We start from the raw sequence: 17585 nt of genomic DNA on the forward strand, positions 1-17585 counted from the left end.
GCTCTGCTAAATTAACCCAGAAAATGTGAGCGCCATACAAGGTTCAAACCCCTTGATTTATACAGTCAAAAGAAAGCTAAGTTAACAGGGCAAAACTTCACATAATTAGTGTGAGACTAGTCAAGTATCTTCATTTCCACATCAAGCACACAGCAATCTCCTGTCCATATCTCCTTTGCTTTCTCCCTAACACCTAATGTTCCTTTTCCCATTAACTCTGGCTAGCACTCTGGAATCTGCATACCTACAAACAATATTAACATACGTTTCTTCTTCCTGTTCAGAGACAAACAGTATTCTTTCAACTTATTCAATTATTGCAGCATAATTCATCTTTCTCTTACAGTATAATTCTTTCCACTTTCACACTGTGGATTAACAGTTGTCAGTAGCCAGAGGGCCTTTGAGCTCTGAAGTATTTGTACTTGGGATAATGGACACGGCTCAGTTCATCGCACGGATGAGTGGACAGCCGGCTAACTCCAATCCAAGTGGTGTTTGGTGCCTGATAGAGGGGGACCTCTGGATTTGGCCTCTATGTAGCCCAGTGTCTAAGCAATTGGCCTGAGTTGACCCTCTCAGCAACGCTCCCAGCATCTGTTTTATTTCAGGCTCCTCCTCACCTTGCCCAGGGGGCTGGCAAGTCGGCTTTCGGCTAGTTCCTATCCCGCGTGACGTGTGGGATGTAGAACTTGAAATGGGATGTGAACTTTGCAGCAGCTCCCAGCTCGTCTGGCCCCACAGGGAAGTGTTTTGCCAAAAGTTCTGCATGAACCTAAGAACATAAGGTCCATCTAGCCCAGTAGCCTGTCTGCCAACAGTGGCCAGCACCAGGTGCCCCAGAGAGGGTGGACCAAAGACAATGATCAAGCGATTTGTCTCCTGCCATCCCTCTCCAGCGTCTGACAAACAGAGGCCAAAGACACCATTTTATCCCCTGGCTATTAGCCTTTTATGGACCTAACCTCCATGAAATGATCTAGCTTCTCTTTAAACCCCGTTATAGTCCTAGCCTTCACAGCCTCCTCTGGCGAGGAGTTCCACAGGTTGACGACACGCAGTGTGAAAAAGAACTTTCTTTTATTAGTTTTAAACCTGCTACCCATTCACTTCATTTGGGGTGTGTCTAAACTACATGGCTCTGTTGATGGAGCCATGTAGATTAGGCTGATCAGCAGAGGGAAATGACGCCGCGATTTAAATAATCGCGGCTTCATTTAAATTTAAATGGCTGCCGTGCTGAGCCGACAAACAGCTGATCAGCTCAGCTCAGTGAGCTACTCTGGATGTTCCCGCACTGACCTGAAAGCCCTTTATCGACCTCCCCGTTATGCCTCGTCGATAAAGGGCTTTCATGTCGACAGGGGAGCGTCCAGACTGCCCCAATCTGCCGACAAACAGCTGATAGGCAGAGCTAAATACGGTCACTATGGTGCTTCTGAGCCCATGAGGATCTTTGAAGACGACTGCGGCTCTCAGAGCCAGATAGGGAAAGCGGTGATATCAGACACCGGGTCTGCCTTGTCCCACACCTTCCTGATCTCCCTCTCCAGCTCTTACGACCAGCATGTCCTACGAACAAAAAGGAGCCGACTGGGCTTGCAGAGCACCCCGCTGATGGTAGGCGATACCGTGGATGTGAACACCTTTCGGTCCTTTATGGATATTTCCAGCTCCAAGGGCTGGCAGTGGGTTTGCGAGTACATCTATGATGAGAACCAGCTGGATTGTGTGCTGGGCCCTGCGGCGCAGGATTCTGGGATTTCGGACCCAGTCTGCACCCTCCAGGAGCAGAAGCACCTGCTGGGCTCCCGTATCACCACCCGGGGGTGGAGCTGCGTGGGGCGCCCTGCGGGAAACACGGATACGCCTACAGCTGGTGTTACACGTCTCACAGTAACGACTGGGATTACTGCTGCACAGACAAGTGCACGGTGAATGAAGGGTCAAAGCAGTACGAGTGCTCTCGAGGAGACGGCTCCACCACTCCCTGCTCCCCCCAGTACTCCGCCCTCACCGCCTCCGGGAAGCCCTGCCGGGCTGACCATCCCTGTGGCCTTTATGAGAAATACGACTACTGGTGCTTTACAGATCACCGAAATAATTGGGAGCTCTGCTCCGCCCCGTGTCCCCGCTGCGCTGCTCTGGCTCCTCCACACCACAGCAGAGACGAGCTAAGAGCCATCTTCAGCTCTTAGCGCGACAGGCCCCGCCCCTCAGTGGCAGTGACCCCTCCCCTTTCCTTCACTGGCTCATTAGCTCTTCAGATCTCATTGAAAAAAATCGTCGGCTCTCCCCCTTCCTCCCACCGCTCCCAAATTCCAGACAGCACCTGGGAGCCATTTCCTGGCCTCGCCCGACGTGGCTTCAAAGGCCTCCGTGTTAACACAAGCAAAAACCGGCCCATGTGCCAGATCTGGTTCTCTCGGTTAACTGTGGCTGGCTGTCACTGCTATATGTACCGGCGCCTCTGGTCCTACAGGAGATCACGGCTCCCATTGGCCACGGATCGCTGTTCCCGGCCAACGGGATCCGCGGGAAGTGGTGTCATGGTTTGCTCAGCTTCCTGCTGCTCCCATTGGCCGGGAACAGCGATCTGCAGCCAATGGGAGCTGCACGCACCATCCGTAGGGAGGGGCAGGCGACTATACCAGTATCGGTAACCTTTTTGTAAGTGCCTAGGACGTTTAGCAGCATAGGTCTCATGTGCCTAAATCTCCTAGACTCACAGACGTTTAGGGCTGAGAGATGGAAGGCGTCTTGTCCAAGCCCCGACTCAAAGACCAATGCCCATGACTGGGCTCCAAGGCTGTGTCTAGACTGCAGGTTTTTTTCGAAAAAAGGTCACCTGCGTCTAGACGACAGCCGCGTTCTTTCGAAATTAAATCGAAAGAACGCGGCTTTTCTTTCGACGGCGGTACTCCTCATTTCACGAGGAAGAACGCCTTCTTTCGAAAGTGCTCTTTTGAAAAAAGGCGTTCTTGAATGCAAACAGGGCTTTTTCGAAAGAGAGCATCCAGACGGCCTGGGTGCTCTCTTTCGAAAAAGCGGCTTGCTTTTCCGAAAGGACTGCCTGCAGTCTCGACACTCTTTTTCGAAAGAGGCTTTTTCGAAAGTATCTTTCGAAAAAGCCTCTTTCGAAAGAGGCTTGCAGTCTAGACGTAGCCCAAGAAACATGAGAGGGGGCCCAGAAAAAGTCACACTGAGCCAGACAGCGGCAGTTGTAGGCAGGCTACGAGACGGGGCCAGAAAGCCGGGATTCAGGCAGACAAACCGGCAGCCCCCGGGCGGTGTGGGAGCCACGGCTGAGAAACCCAGGCAGGATGGTCGCAGACATGAACGGGCCCAGGAACGTGTCGGAAATCAGGCTCGTTAGTGAAGGAGCGAAGGAGAAGGCTCTGTGTCCAGTTTAATGACGTTTCGTTCCCCTAACGGCACCCACCCAGCCCGAGGAGGAGTTGTGTTTTTTTCCCTTTCTCTCCTGTGTAGCCGAACGCCCCAGTTATTAAATGGTAGCCTGAATTCTCTGGTGTGTTTGTCATGGGCCTGGGTGGGCCGGGGGTCTCTGCTTGCCGGGGGTTCCTGCTGCTCAGACACAGGGGAATGTGAACATCTTTGAATGGGGCCGGGAATCTTTTATGGGGCCGGGGACACGGGAAAATCAGTCGGGAGCCGCACACGAGTGGGAAACTGAAAACTCCACCTGCTGAGTGGGAAGCAGATTTTCAATCAGAGACGCTTGCCCCATGCCAAGGCTCCGCCCCCCCCCCCCCCGCCCCGGGACAAAATTAACTCTTTCACGGGCCCTAAGTTTTGGGATGGGGTTGCTGTGTGTGGGAGGGGCCTGCCAGGGAGCAGGCTGGAATTTGGGATGCGGGTGGATGTGGGGTCTGGACAGGAGGGAGGGGGTACGACGTGGAAGGGAGGGAGGGGACAGGAGTAGGCTGGTGGTGGGTCTTTCGGAGGGAGGGAGGGGATAGAAATAGGCTGGGACTGGGGGCATTGGGAGGGAGGGAGGGGGCAGGAATAGGTGGGGGTGGAGGGGTTGGGAGGGAGGGGAGAGGAGTAGGCTGGGGGTGGGGGATTTGAGAGGGAGGGGCAGGAGTAGGATAGGGGTGTGAGTTTGGGGGGGGCAGTAGTAGGCTGAGAGTGGGGGGCTTAGAAGGGAAGGAGGGGGCAGGAGTAGGCTGGGGATGGGGGTGGGGAGGAAGGGTGGGAGGGGACAGGGTGGGACGGAGGATAGAGGAGTAGGCTGGGAGTGGGGAGTTTGGGAGAGAGGGAGGACACAGGAGCAGGCTGGGGGTGGGGGCTGGAGAGGGAGGGAGGGGGCAGGGGTAGGCTGGCATTGCAAAGCCTGTACAAAACCGGCCCCTAATTAGTTATGCAAATAAAGCACCACAATATGCTAATCCGTGCTTCATTTGCATAGGCTTTTGCACAGCACGTCGTCCAAGCGTGACGGGGTGGCCCACGCTGGGAGGAAAGGGGATCAAACCCTGCACACAGAGGAAGTCCCGCCCCCAAGCGGCACTGGGCATGCTCCAAAGGGCCGGAGCAGGATAAAAGGGAGCAGCCCAGCTCAGGAGCGCCTGAGTGTGGCCCAGCCAGAGACCTGTCTAGCCACTAGACGGCACAGCCCTACGCCCCAGGGCTGTGTTACCGACTCGAGCCATTAAACCGGGTGACTCTGTAACCTGAGGCCCTCGCGAGAGACTCAGACCCATAGGCCTCATCGCCTCAGGGGGGCGGACTGATGTAGGAGGCCGACAGACGGACGCCTGGGACACCTCTCTCAACCTGCACCACCCCGCTAAGCTCCTTCCAAATCTGGGAGGTCAATTTTCTGGGCACTCCCTTGCTGGCAGACACGGCACCGTCTGGGCCCCAGAGGTCGTGTTTTCTTTTCACAACCCCTCACGCCTGCTCTGCTGGCTGTGAACCATCCCGCTCCTCCACCAAGTGCACCCCAGGGTAGGAAAATAGATCCAGGAACTGAAGCATTTGCGAGATCAGGAAGGGGTTGATTTTCTGACCGGCGATGTCCGTTGGTAGAAGTTTAGGGTCTTAAAAAAAAATAAAAGATGACAAAGACGAATTGATTAAAAAAACTGGTCCTGAAAGCAAAGAAAACTTGTTAGGGCAGGAGACAGGGGTTTGAAAAATAAAGAAAAGGGAAACAAGGAAAAGAAAGAGTGAAAAGAGACTTGAAATAGATGTAAAAGGTTAATTAAATAAAAGTGGGATGGTGGAGAGAGGGGAATGGGAACCAAATGCAAATGAAACACATAAAAGAAAAAGTTTTTTAAAAGAATTAAAATCGATTAAAAAGCACTTTATATAAAAGAGGAAAATGGGGGGAAAGAGGCTTTTAGAGGAAATTGGGGGGTGGGGAACGGGGCAGCTAGAGAAGTCGGGAAGGAAACGGGATGAAAAAAGAATTCAAATAAGTTACAAGGGAAAATCCATAAAAGAAGAGATTAGAAAAGCAGGTTTCTAGAGGAAAAACAGGCGGGGAAATCTCATGGAAGTGAGGGAAATCAGCAAGGAAAACGTGTGGAAATGAAATAAAAGAAATGAAAAAGCAAATGAAATGCAAGAGGAAAACGGAGAAGCAGGTTTTTAGAGGGAAACGGGGTGAAAAAAGCATGCGGCAGCTAGAGAAAACAGCAAGGAAAGCTTGGGAAAAGAATGAAAGCGAATTAAAGAAAAGAGAAATGGTGGAGAGAGGGGATTTAAAAACCGAAGAAAATGAACAACTTAAATGAAAGATGAGAGGGTGGGCGGAAAAGTCTAGAAAGCAGCAGCAACCTTACCCAAGGGCTGTCGGAGGGGAAATGATCAGACTTCCCGGGGCGGTGAGTTACTTAACTAACCCCGCCTCTTGGTCTGACCAATCAGAAGCCGTTCTCACCCCACCCTCTCCCTCTTCGTCCCCTCCCCTTCTTAAGCCAGGCCTTCTTTCTGAAGTGGGGGAGGGGGAGGAGAGGGAAGCCGTTTTCATCTGTAATTGAAAAACCGTAGAAAACAACGAATGTTCCTGCAGCACCGTAGAGACGAACCAAAAATGTAGACGGGATCGTGAGCTTGAATGGGCACAAGCCGCTTCTTTGGCGGAAGAAACACGTCCCCCCTTTTTACAAGATGTGACTCGATGAAAATACGAGCCTGCGCAAACTTCAAACCCCCCCCCCCGTCCATAGGTTATAAACGTTTTTAGCGAGGATACTGTGAAGCCACAGCCTGAGATCGTAATATGAAACTCCTAAGGGATACGTCTACACATCATCCTATATATAGTAGCCCAATGTCTGTGACTCTGTAACGCTGTCATGCCGGCTGTTCCCTCTGGGCGTCACTGTTGCCTGAGTCACATCATTCGTCTCCCACGGTGGCGCTCGGCTGACTTCTGTGCCACTCAGCCGGGCCACCACAGGGAGCAAAGAAGTCAGCCGAGAGCCATGGTGGGAGACGAATTGGGGTGGGGCGGTGACAAGCGAGCATCCCCAATGGAGACAGAGGAGAGCAGAGAGAGAGTGAGAGGCAGGAGGGGGAGAAGAGAAAGAGAGACGGAGCGAAAAACCAGAGGCTCAGGAGAGAAGACCGACGTGGAGGAGAGACCAGAAAATCCCGTCTTATGACGGACTAATTGGCTAGTTTTGGAATAACTAACGTTATTCCGAAATAACAGAGTGAGTCTTTAGAGCAAGCCGTTCTCTCGAAATACTGTCGAGCTGGAGGATTTCTTCTTCCGACTCCCGTAACCCTGATTTCATGAGGAGGAAGGGAAATCGGAATTTCTCGGCTTGATTTAAAGAGATTTTTCTCAAGGAAAACTTGTGGAAAGCAACTTCATAAAATGAATTTGCGTGTTTTACTTTTTTTAAGGCACCACTCTTGCTTCAGTCTGAACCAGTGTGGCCGTACTCACGTTCTTACGAGCCCATCATCCCCCGTCCCACCCCAAAGCCCAGGCCACCAGCCAGAGTCCAAACTCCAACACACCCGTCAACCTGCCACCCCAACGCTGAGCCCCCAACCACTAAACGCAGCCCCAGCCCCTCAGACATTGGTGCACAGAGCAAAATTCATTCCGCACATGCATGGGAAAAATGGGAGGGAACATTGCGAGCCCAGCACTCGAGAGACTGGAGGTGGGGGACGAATCGAATAATACCCTTCATGTCTGGAGGAGAATTCACGGCGCGATTTATAAATTCTCCTGAGTTCAAGGAACGACTCAGGCCCATTCTCGACACAGAGCTGCCCACTTGGCCTTGCCAACCCTGTTCTGCCCTGCAGGCTTCTGCTGCATAGGTCAGAGGGTAAAAAGAGACGTGGGCCCTGAGTGTCAGAGCAACTAACACCCCTCCCTTCCCTTAGGGCAGTGGGGCCTAGTGGGCACAGACATTAACAACCTCTCCCTTCCCTCTGGGCAGTGATGCTTAGTGGCCAGAGTAAGTAACAACCATGTAGCACCCAAGCTCTTGGGGACGTAACCCCACAACCTGGGCGGCCTCCTACCAGACTTGCCACAGCTGCTTAAATCCCCGTTAGTGCGGACTCCATGCCCGTGGCTACATGCGGCACGGAGTAGATAGTTCGAATTAGGCTTTCTAATTTGAACTACTGGTACACCTGAGGTACTACCTACTCCGTAATTCATAACTACCTACTCCGTGCCGCGTGTAGCCACGGGCATGGAGTCCGCACTAACGGGGATTTAAAAATGGCGGCGCCCAGCAAGATTCAAATGAAGCCCGGGAAATTCAAATCCCGGGCTTCATTTGCAAGTGCGGTATGCCTACATTAACCACCCTAGTTGGAACTAGAGGGGTAGTTGTCACATTACCGAATTGGAGGGAAGCAGCCAGATCGCTGCTGCACCCCTAGGTGGGGGTGTTGGCCCCAGAAATTGATATAAAAGGGAGCCATGTGGGGTATTGAATGGGAGCTTATTGTTTGCTGATCTTATGTACGCTATTTATGTGAGTGTATAATGTCTGTGTGTGTAGGTAGGAATCTGTAATCTGTGTGGAAGCTGAATATTTCTGTGAATGTGGTTAAGCATGGCTATGGACAGGCTGATTAGCCAGGCCCTGTAGGACAATGGCACTTGATGGGCTATGGACACACCCAAAGAATGGGGGCTGTCACCTGAGAGCAGCTAGCAGGGAACACAGAGATTGGCCTCTGACCAGGTGACTTGCTGCATCCAAGAAGAGGCCAGGAAGGAGGTATAAAGAGGCCATGTGGTCGATGCCATTTTGTTCTCAGCTCAGCACTTCATCCCAGAGGCAGCATTGTAGGGATCGAAGAGCCCGGAAGACCTGTGAACCCATCCTGATCGTAGGACGTGCAACAAGAACTTCTAAACCAGCAGCTGTAACATCTCTGCTAGAGCCTGCATCGAGAACGGGGAGATTCGATGCATGTAACGTACTATTCTTTAACAACCTCACTCTCATGCTTTTCTTTATTGTAATAATAAACCTTTAGATGTTAGATGCTAAAGGATTGGCCCAGCGTGATTTGTGGGTAAGGTCCAGAGGGTAAATTGACCAGGGATCTGTGGCTGGTTTCTTGGAACCGGACAGGACTTGTTCGGGGTAGGTGGGATTGGGTGCTAGGACCCCCCACCTGTGTATAGGCCTGGGGCCATGTGGGGCACGGATATTGCTGGAGTGTCGGAGGGGTTTTGCTCGGGAGGCTTCAGGCAGGCAGCTGAAGCGCTCTGTGGGACTGGTGTGTGGCCTGTTTGGAGAGGTCACCAGTCTGGGGGCTGTAAGGAGCCCCGGATTTGAGCAATTCGCCCTGAGCGGACGCCCTCAGCTGTGCCCAGACATGGCCCGGTCCGTCACAGAAGTGTAGACATACCCTCAGAGATCATGTCTGACAGGGCAAGAGGCCTGTTGGCAGCGGCTATTCGACGGTCTCAGAACAAAACCAAAAGTGAAACAAGAGAACAAACAAACAGGAAAAAGGTTGGCAGCAAACGCAGCAGAGAACTCAGGACAGACACCGTGGTCTGCAGCCTGGGATTGTGGGGCCGACGTGCCCCCTAAATTCTCTCCAATCTGGCCTGGCACTCACAGATCCTGCCCCGCGACTCCCTCCCCGAGATCGAGGTGGAGGGAGAGTATTTGAGAAGGGGAGGGCAGAGGCTCTGGTCGTTCTCTATGCAGCTGGGAGGGGCCGACGGGACTCACTCGTAAAGCCCCAGGCAGGAAGACTGCAAAGAACCAGACCCAGGTGCAGTTCCTAGTGCCTAGCAAGGCAGTGACATGCCGGTGTCTCGTGGATCTGTGGCCTGGCCGGTGCTCCTGGGCTGCGTGTGGCTCTGGGCAGGGCCGGCGCTGGCCGAAGTGGGGACGTTCGATAAGTGCCGACAGAATTTCTACAAAGAAACCAGTCCCAATGGCTTTGTTACGAATGTCACAGCCGATATCTGCCAGCGGTACCGGAACCGGTACCACTACGCCAGCCTCTACGACAAGGCCAACCGCATCCCGCTCTGGTCGGCCTACACCCTGAACCCCAACCAGTGCTCAGAGCAACCCAAAAGGCGCAGCAAGTGGTTCGTGGAGCCCCAGGTCGGTCCTGGCGCTCGGTGGGAGGAACAGAGGGGGCGGGAGGGAAAGGAGTGGAGAGGGAAGGGGCAAGTGTCACAAATCAGGAGGGAAATGGCACGAAGAGTCCAGGGAACAGGAAGGCACATGGGATGAGGTCCCAGGAGAGTTGGGAGAAGGAGCTGGATGGGGATGAGATCCTCGGGATGCGGGGGATAAAAGAGGGGGTGACCCAGGGCAGGGGGGCACAGGGGAGGGGAGGTCTCAAGGGAGGGGTCCCAGAGTACAGGAGATCCTGGGTATTTTTCCATCTAGGGGTAGAACCATTTTCTGTCTGTGCATCAGGCCGTACAAGGGAATCCCCCAGAGGAATCCCGCCTCGGTCTCCTCCTCGCAGGGCCGCCCAGAGGATTCAGGGGGACTGGGGCGAAGCAATTTCGGGGGCCCCTTCCATAAAAAAAAATTTCAATACTATAGACTTCAGACATTCTCGTAGGGGCCCCTGTGGGGCCCGGGGCCTGGAGAAAACTTGCCCCACTTGGGCCCCCAACACCCCAGGCAGCTCAGCCTCCTCGTGGCTGCCGGGAGGGAGCTGAATACGCACCAGCCGTGCACTTTCCCCTCGCGCCCTGGGCCTCGGGGGATGGCCAAGAAGAAGATGCCATGCCCTGGTGCTCGCTGGTGTAGTCCCCTCCCTCTCCCGAAATCGTGCCCTTGGCCCTGACCGACAAACGTTTTCCCAACCAATGTGCCAATGGGGACACCGCTGAAGGGGGGGGGGAGCAGCAGAGCCGGGGACCAGAGTCCACCTGGTTGAAATTGTTGCAGCTTCTCATCCACCTCCCATTTCTCTTTCCCATCTCTTCCCTCAGCGCCGGTTTCTTCTGCTCTGAATGGAGCCCCAGGAGACAAGAGGGGACAGGAGGTGGTGCCCAGGAGCCGGGCCAGGAGGTCCCAGAGGGGCGCTACTGGGTGGTCGCTGGGAGAGGGGTGTGATCCAAGTCAGACCCAAGGGAGGGGGGCCCGGAGGGAGGTCTCGGGGTGGAGATGGGCCCAGGCCGTGTCTGATCTCCCCAGTGGGTGGGCTGGACATCCCGGCTCACAAGTGAGTAAGTAGCTACGGTGCCCAGGAGTGAGCTGGGGAGCTGAGCCCCGGGGTGCTGCTGTTTGCGTTGGGCGAGGGGCTCTGACATGGCCACGGGGGGATGCCCCCGAATGTCGGCACCTCATGAAATGCCAAAATCTTCTGACCTTCTGCGTCCACAGCTGTCAGATCAGAACAAGTCCCCGGACATGACGACGGAGGCTGAGTCTACACTGAGCAAGGACGAGCTGAGATCCAGCCAGGCCATCAACGAGGACTATGAGGACACGTCCTACGACCGGGGACACCTGAACCCCAACGCCTTCCAGTGTAATGACAGCCGCACGGCCACCTTCACCCTCACCAACGCCGCCCCCATGGACCCCTGCTTCAACCGCATCCACTGGTCCCAGCTGGAGAAAACCCTCAAGGCCCAGCTAACTGAGAGCTGCATGTCTGGCATCCTGTACCTAGTGACGGGAACGGTGCCCAATGTCAATGTGAGAATCCCAATGCAGAGCGAGGACGAGGAAGGGGACCGTAGCCGGCCCTTCAACCGGGTCTCGGTGCCCAGCCACATCTGGACGGCTGTGTGCTGCGATCACTGGGACAGCCGCCGAAAATTCTCCTTGGCCTTCCTAGCCGAGAACAGGGAGGAGTCCAAACTTCGAATCATCCCTGTGGAGGAGCTAAACGCAGAGCTAACCCGTCTGTACGTCCAGTCAGTCAAGGTCTTTGCAGACGACTGTGGCTCCAAGAACAGAAAAGTCAAAGAGGTTGTATCCGCAGTGAGGGCCGCCTTGTACAGAACCTTACGGATCCTCCTGTCCGACCGTTACTCCCAGCTCCTCCCGGGACGGAAGAGAAGCCGACTGGACGCGGAGACCTCCCGGGTGATGTGCAGCCAGAACTTGGATCAGAACAGCTTGCAGCTGACAAACGTCCGGTTCGCGGCGGGTTTTCCCGACTTGTCCGAATGGCAGAAAAGGTTTACGAATCTGTACGCCCAAGACAACCTGGCCTGCGTCCTGACCCCTTCTGCTGCTGCTGGAGTGGCAAAGGATTCTGGGATTTCGGACAGAGTGTGCACCCTCCAGGAGCAGAAGCACCTGCCGGACTCCCGTGTCACCGCTCAGGGGTGGAGCTGTGTGGGGGGGCCCTGTGGGAAACACGGATACGCCTACAGCTGGTGTTACACGTCTCACAACAACGACTGGGATTACTGCTGCACAAGCAAGTGCTTGGTGAATCGACGGTCAGGGCGGTACGAGTGCTCACGAGGAGACGGATCCACCACTTACTGCTCCCCCCAGTACTCCACAGTGACTGTCTCCAGGACGCCCTGCCGGGCCGACCATCCCTGTGGCCTTTATGGGAAAGGTTACTACTGGTGCTACACAGATTACAAACAGACCTGGGAGTATTGCTGCTCCCCCCAGCACTACTGCGGGTATCACACCTACAGCTACCAGTGGTGTTACACTGAGGATGCAGAGGGGGCCTGGGAGCGCTGCACCCCATAGATGCCCAATGTGGGGCGGGGTGCATAGAGTGCGAAAGTACCCCCAGTGCGCCTACCAGTAAGTATGCGTCGGCCACAGCCTCCCTCCCCCCTGCTCTGGCCAGCCGAGGAAAGGCTGGGGCTATTTTTCTCGCTGACTCAAGGAAGCAAGGGGGTGCATTCACACCCTTGTGGTCTGCATTTACCAAAAAAGCCCCCCCCCCCCCCCCGAAACTCCTGCCTCCGGGCCTGCTCCTAAGGTTGCCACAGAGTTTCACCCAAAATACCGAACATGGCAAGAAAAAAAAGGGGAAGATTGAGGGAAACAAATTGCACCAAAAAAAAGTCACGGCACCTTTAAATCCCCATGCTCCCCCCCCCTGCTCCCCGCCCCCGTCCCCAAATACGGCAGGGGAAGGGTGTCCCTGCTACTAGCCTAGATCCGTCCTGTGCTTTCGAAAAAAGGCGCTGTGTAATGCAAACTTTTTCGAAAGAGAACATCCAGACTGGCCTTCCACTCCAGTCCCACCCCAGAGCCTGCACCCCCAGCCAGAACCCTCACCCCCTGCACCCCAAGCCTGAGCCCCTCAACCCCAGTCCCACCCCAGATCCTGCACCCCCAGCCAGAACCCTCACCCCCTGCACCCCAAGCCTGAGCCCCTCAACTCCAGTCCCACCCCGGAGCCTGCACCCCCAGCCAGAACCCTCACCCCCTGCACCCCAAGCCTGAGCCCCTCAACCCCAGTCCCACCCCAGATCCTACACCCCCAGCCAGAACCCTCACCCCCTGCACCCCAAGCCTGAGCCCCTCAACCCCAGTCCCACCCCAGAGCCTGCACCCCCAGCCAGAACCCTCACCCCCTGCACCCCAAGCCTGAGCCCCTCAACCCCAGTCCCACCCCAGAGCCTGCACCCCCAGCCAGAACCCTCACCCCCTGCACCCCAAGCCTGAGCCCCTCAACCCCAGTCCCACCCCAGATCCTGCACCCCCAGCCAGAACCCTCACCCCCTGCACCCCAAGCCTGAGCCCCTCAACCCCAGTCCCACCCCAGAGCCTGCACCCCCAGCCAGAACCCTCACCCCCTGCACCCCGAGCCTGAGCCCCTCAACCCCAGTCCCACCCCAGAGCCTGCACCCCCAGCCAGAACCCTCACCCCCTGCACCCCGAGCCTGAGCCCCTCAACCCCAGTCCCACCCCAGATCCTGCACCCCCAGCCAGAACCCTCACCCCCTGCACCCCGAGCCTGAGCCCCTCAACCCCAGTCCCACCCCAGAGCCTGCACCCCCAGCCAGAACCCTCACCCCCTGCACCCCGAGCCTGAGCCCCTCAACCCCAGTCCCACCCCAGAGCCTGCACCCCCAGCCAGAACCCTCACCCCCTGCACCCCAAGCCTGAGCCCCTCAACCCCAGTCCCACCCCAGATCCTGCACCCCCAGCCAGAACCCTCACCCCCTGCACCCCAAGCCTGAGCCCCTCAACCCCAGTCCCACCCCAGAGCCTGCACCCCCAGCCAGAACCCTCACCCCCTGCACCCCAAGCCTGAGCCCCTCAACCCCAGTCCCACCCCAGATCCTGCACCCCCAGCCAGAACCCTCACCCCCTGCACCCCGAGCCTGAGCCCCTCAACCCCAGTCCCACCCCAGATCCTGCACCCCCAGCCAGAACCCTCACCCCCTGCACCCCAAGCCTGAGCCCCTCAACCCCAGTCCCACCCCAGATCCTGCACCCCCAGCTGGAACCTGCACCCTCTAGCACTCCAATCCTCTGCACGTCAACCCTGGTCCCACCCCAAAGCCAGAACCTTCACCCCCTCCCCAGCACCCCAAGCCTCCCTCTGCTCTGAACACCTGGTGGGTGCTGCTGGTGGGGGTGGGGCTGTTTTCCCCGCCCCTGGGACTTTGTGTGCCCCTGTGTGGGTGCCCTACAGCTGGCAGGGACATCTAGTGACTCAGTGCAGCACTGCAAGGCCAGGCCAAGAGCACTGTATGCCGAGAGCAGTCGCACCCTGCTGGGGTCAGCGTACCCCTGAGAGCAGGTGCAAAGAGGGGCAGGAGATGCAGCAATATATGAGACCTTGAGCTAGTCTTGATGGAGACCAACCGTGGCTGGAGAGGAAGGAAGGAGGCCTGGGAGGGGAGAGGGAAAGGGAGGATGAATCTGATAAATCCCATAGAGTCGCTGCTGGCCAGGCACCCAGCTCTGAAAGCAGCACCCGTGGGTGCCTCTCAGACATGAACCCTTGAGATACCAGGACAGACACCTCACTTGGCCCACTATGAACACGGTTGGGGGCAAACACCCCCTCAGCTACCAATGATGGGGATGGGGGAGAAGTGGAGGGGTGGGGGCTGAGATGGAGTGAGGGGCGAGCATGCAGAAGTCAGCACCTCTGGGTGCTGATGTCCCACTCGGTCTGGCCCAGCATGGGATGCAAAATGACATCCCCCGGGCGCTGTGGGAGCCACGGCTGAGAAACCCAGGTTCCCGCCCAGCCCCCGGGGGATTTCTGCTTTTTGTCCCTTTCTCTCCTGTGTAGCCGAAGGCCCCAATAATTAAACAGTGGCCTGAATTCTCCGGCGTGTTTGTCGTGGGGCTGAGCGGGCCGGGGTCTCTGCTCGCCGGGGGTCCCTGATGCCCAGAGACAGGGGCATGTGAACATCTTTGACCAGGGGTGGGGAATCTTTTCTGGGGCCGGGCCCACGGGGACACGGGAAAATCAGTCGGGAGCCGCACACGAGTGAGAAACCGAAAACTCCACCTTGCTGCGCCGGAAGCAGATTTTCAAACAGAGACGCTCGCCCCACGGCCAGGCTTAGGGCTCCCCCATGAGACAAATTAATTCTTTGGGGGGCCATAGTGAGTAGACGTTGTGGGTTGCCCCTAAGCTCTGGGGTGGGGTTTCCATGTGTGGGAGGAGCCTGCCAGGGAGAAGGCTGGGATTTGGGGTGCGGGCAGGTGAGGGGTCTGGATGGGACGGAGGGTGCAGGAGTAGGCTTGGGGTGGGAAGAGAGGAAGGGGGCAGGAGTAGGCTGGGAGTGGGGGGTTTGGGAGGGAAGGAGGGGGCAGGAGCAGAGTGAGGGTGGAGGGTTTGGGAGGGAGGGAGGGGGCAGGAGCAGGGTGAGGGTGGAGGGTTTGGGAGGGAGGGAGGGGGCAGGAGCAGGGTGAGGGTGGAGGGTTTGGGAGGGAGGGAGGGGGCAGGAGCAGGGTGAGGGTGGGGGGTTTGGGAGGGAGGGAGGGGGCAGGAGCAGGGTGAGGGTGGAGGGTTTGGGAGGGAGGGAGGGGGCAGGAGCAGGGTGAGGGTGGAGGGTTTGGGAGGGAGGGAGGGGGCAGGAGCAGGGTGAGGGTGGAGGGTTTGGGAGGGAGGGAGGGGGCAGGAGCAGGGTGAGGGTGGAGGGTTTGGGAGGGAGGGAGGGGGCAGGAGCAGAGTGAGGGTGGAGGGTTTGGGAGGGAGGGAGGGGGCAGGAGCAGGGTGAGGGTGGAGGGTTTGGGAGGGAGGGAGGGGGCAGGAGCAGGGTGAGGGTGGAGGGTTTGGGAGGGAGGGAGGGGGCAGGAGCAGGGTGAGGGTGGAGGGTTTGGGAGGGAGGGAGGGGGCAGGAGCAGGGTGAGGGTGGAGGGTTTGGGAGGGAGGGAGGGGGCAGGAGCAGGGTGAGGGTGGAGGGTTTGGGAGGGAGGGAGGGGGCAGGAGCAGAGTGAGGGTGGAGGGTTTGGGAGGGAGGGAGGGGGCAGGAGCAGGGTGAGGGTGGAGGGTTTGGGAGGGAGGGAGGGGGCAGGAGCAGGGTGAGGGTGGAGGGTTTGGGAGGGAGGGAGGGGGCAGGAGCAGGGTGAGGGTGGAGGGTTTGGGAGGGAGGGAGGGGGCAGGAGCAGGGTGAGGGTGGAGGGTTTGGGAGGGAGGGAGGGGGCAGGAGCAGGGTGAGGGTGGGGGGTTTGGGAGGGAGGGAGGAGGCAGGAGCAGGGTGAGGGTGGGGGGTTTGGGAGGGAGGGAGGGGGCAGGAGCAGGGTGAGGGTGGAGGGTTTGGGAGGGAGGGAGGGGGCAGGAGCAGGGTGAGGGTGGAGGGTTTGGGAGGGAGGGAGGAGGCAGGAGCAGGGTGAGGGTGGAGGGTTTGGGAGGGAGGGAGTGGGTGGGAGGAGGCTGGGGTGGGAGTGTGGAAGGAGGGAGGGGGCAGGATCAGGATGGCATGGGGGGTGGGAAGGGAGGAAGGGGGCAGGAGTAGGCTGGGGTGGGGGCATTGGGAGGGAGAGAAGGAGGGAGGGGCCAGTGTCCCACCCACCCCCCTAGTGTGGGTCGCTGCCCCATGGAGAGCCACTTACAGCCAGAGAGAAGAACAGGGAGCTCTACAGCCTGGGCTAAGAGTTTCGGCTTTAGCTCATGTGGAAGAGGCTCGCACACTAAGCTTCCCAGGGTCAAACCCACCCAGTGATGGTTTCGCTTGTGGGTGAGGCTCTGTCTGCGTTGGATCCCTCTCCTCCACTCTGTCAGGAAGAACGGCTCTTGCACAAAACCGGCCCCTGATTAATTATGCAAATGAAGCACCGCAATATGCTAATCTGTGCTTCATTTGCATAGGCTTTTGTGCGGGAGGGATGCAATGTTCACGGCCTGGCCCATGCTGGGAGCAAAGGGGTTCAAACCCTACAGGCGGAGGAAGTCCCGCCCCCAAGCGGCACTGGGCATGCTCCAAAGGCCTGGAGCAGGATAAAAGGGAGCAGCCCAGCTCAGGAACACCAGAGCGTGGCCCAGCCAGAGACCTGTCTAGCCACTAGACGGCACAGCCCTACGCCCCAGGGCTGTGTTACCGACTCCAGCCATTAAACCAGGCGACTCTGTAACCTGAGGGCCTCACGAGAGACTCAGACCAATAGGCCTCATCGCCTCAGGGGGACGGACTGATGTAGGAGGCCGACAGACGGACGGCTGGGACGCCTCTCTGGACCTGCACCACCCCACTAAACTCCTTCCAAATCTGGGAGGTCAATTTTCTGGGCACTCCCTTGCTGGCAGACGCGGCACCGTCTGGGCCCCAGAGGTCGTGTTTTCTTTTCCAACGCCGCCTGCCTGCTCTGCTGGCCGTGAACTTGGCTACTCCGCCAAGTGCACCCCAGGGTAGGAAAATAGATCCAGAAGCTGAAGCATTTGCGAGATCAGGAAGGGGTTGATTTTCTGACCGGCGATGTATGTTTATAGATATTTGGGGTCTTAAAAAAAAGTAAAAGACGGCAAAGACGAATTGATTAAAAAAACTGGTCCTGAAAGCAAAGAAAACTTGTTAGGGCAGGCGAGAGGGGTTTGAAAAATAAAGAAAAAGGAAACAAGGAAAAGAAAGAGTGAAAAGAGACTTAAAACAGACGTAAAAGGATAATTAAATAACAGTGGGATGGCGGAGAGAGGAGAATGGGAACCAAATGCAAATGAAATACATAAAGGAAAATGTTTTT

The 17585-nt window shown here is 56.9% G+C and overlaps 2 protein-coding genes across 2 annotated transcripts in view; one reads left to right on the plus strand and one right to left on the minus strand.

The window, feature by feature from the left end:
* LOC149523108 (uncharacterized) overlaps positions 1-17585 on the minus strand; it is a 53172-nt gene that overhangs the window by 19199 nt on the left and 16388 nt on the right. The gene's annotated exons all lie outside the window — the stretch shown is intronic.
* Positions 8981-15103, plus strand: LOC149523110 (uncharacterized). Its single transcript, XM_089771332.1, has 2 exons — positions 8981-9590; positions 10833-15103. Exons 1-2 carry the CDS (start codon positions 9282-9284, stop codon positions 12171-12173), a joined length of 1650 nt encoding a protein of 549 aa, XP_089627458.1. The 5' UTR covers positions 8981-9281; the 3' UTR covers positions 12174-15103.

The sequence above is a fragment of the Pelodiscus sinensis genome, chromosome 19, assembly GCF_052426305.1.
Source record: "Pelodiscus sinensis isolate ZL-2025 chromosome 19, ASM5242630v1, whole genome shotgun sequence".
Classification (NCBI taxonomy): Eukaryota; Metazoa; Chordata; order Testudines; family Trionychidae; genus Pelodiscus; species Pelodiscus sinensis.

What these genes read in the sequence shown, in the direction of transcription:
- LOC149523110 (XM_089771332.1), top strand. Translation starts at nt 9,282, where the DNA reads ATGCCGGTGTCTCGTGGATCTGTGGCCTGGCCGGTGCTCCTGGGCTGC. An exon ending in AGTGGTTCGTGGAGCCCCAG is followed by an intron (nt 9,591 to 10,832) that starts GTCGGTCCTGGC and finishes CTGCGTCCACAG; the next exon opens with CTGTCAGATCAGAACAAGTC.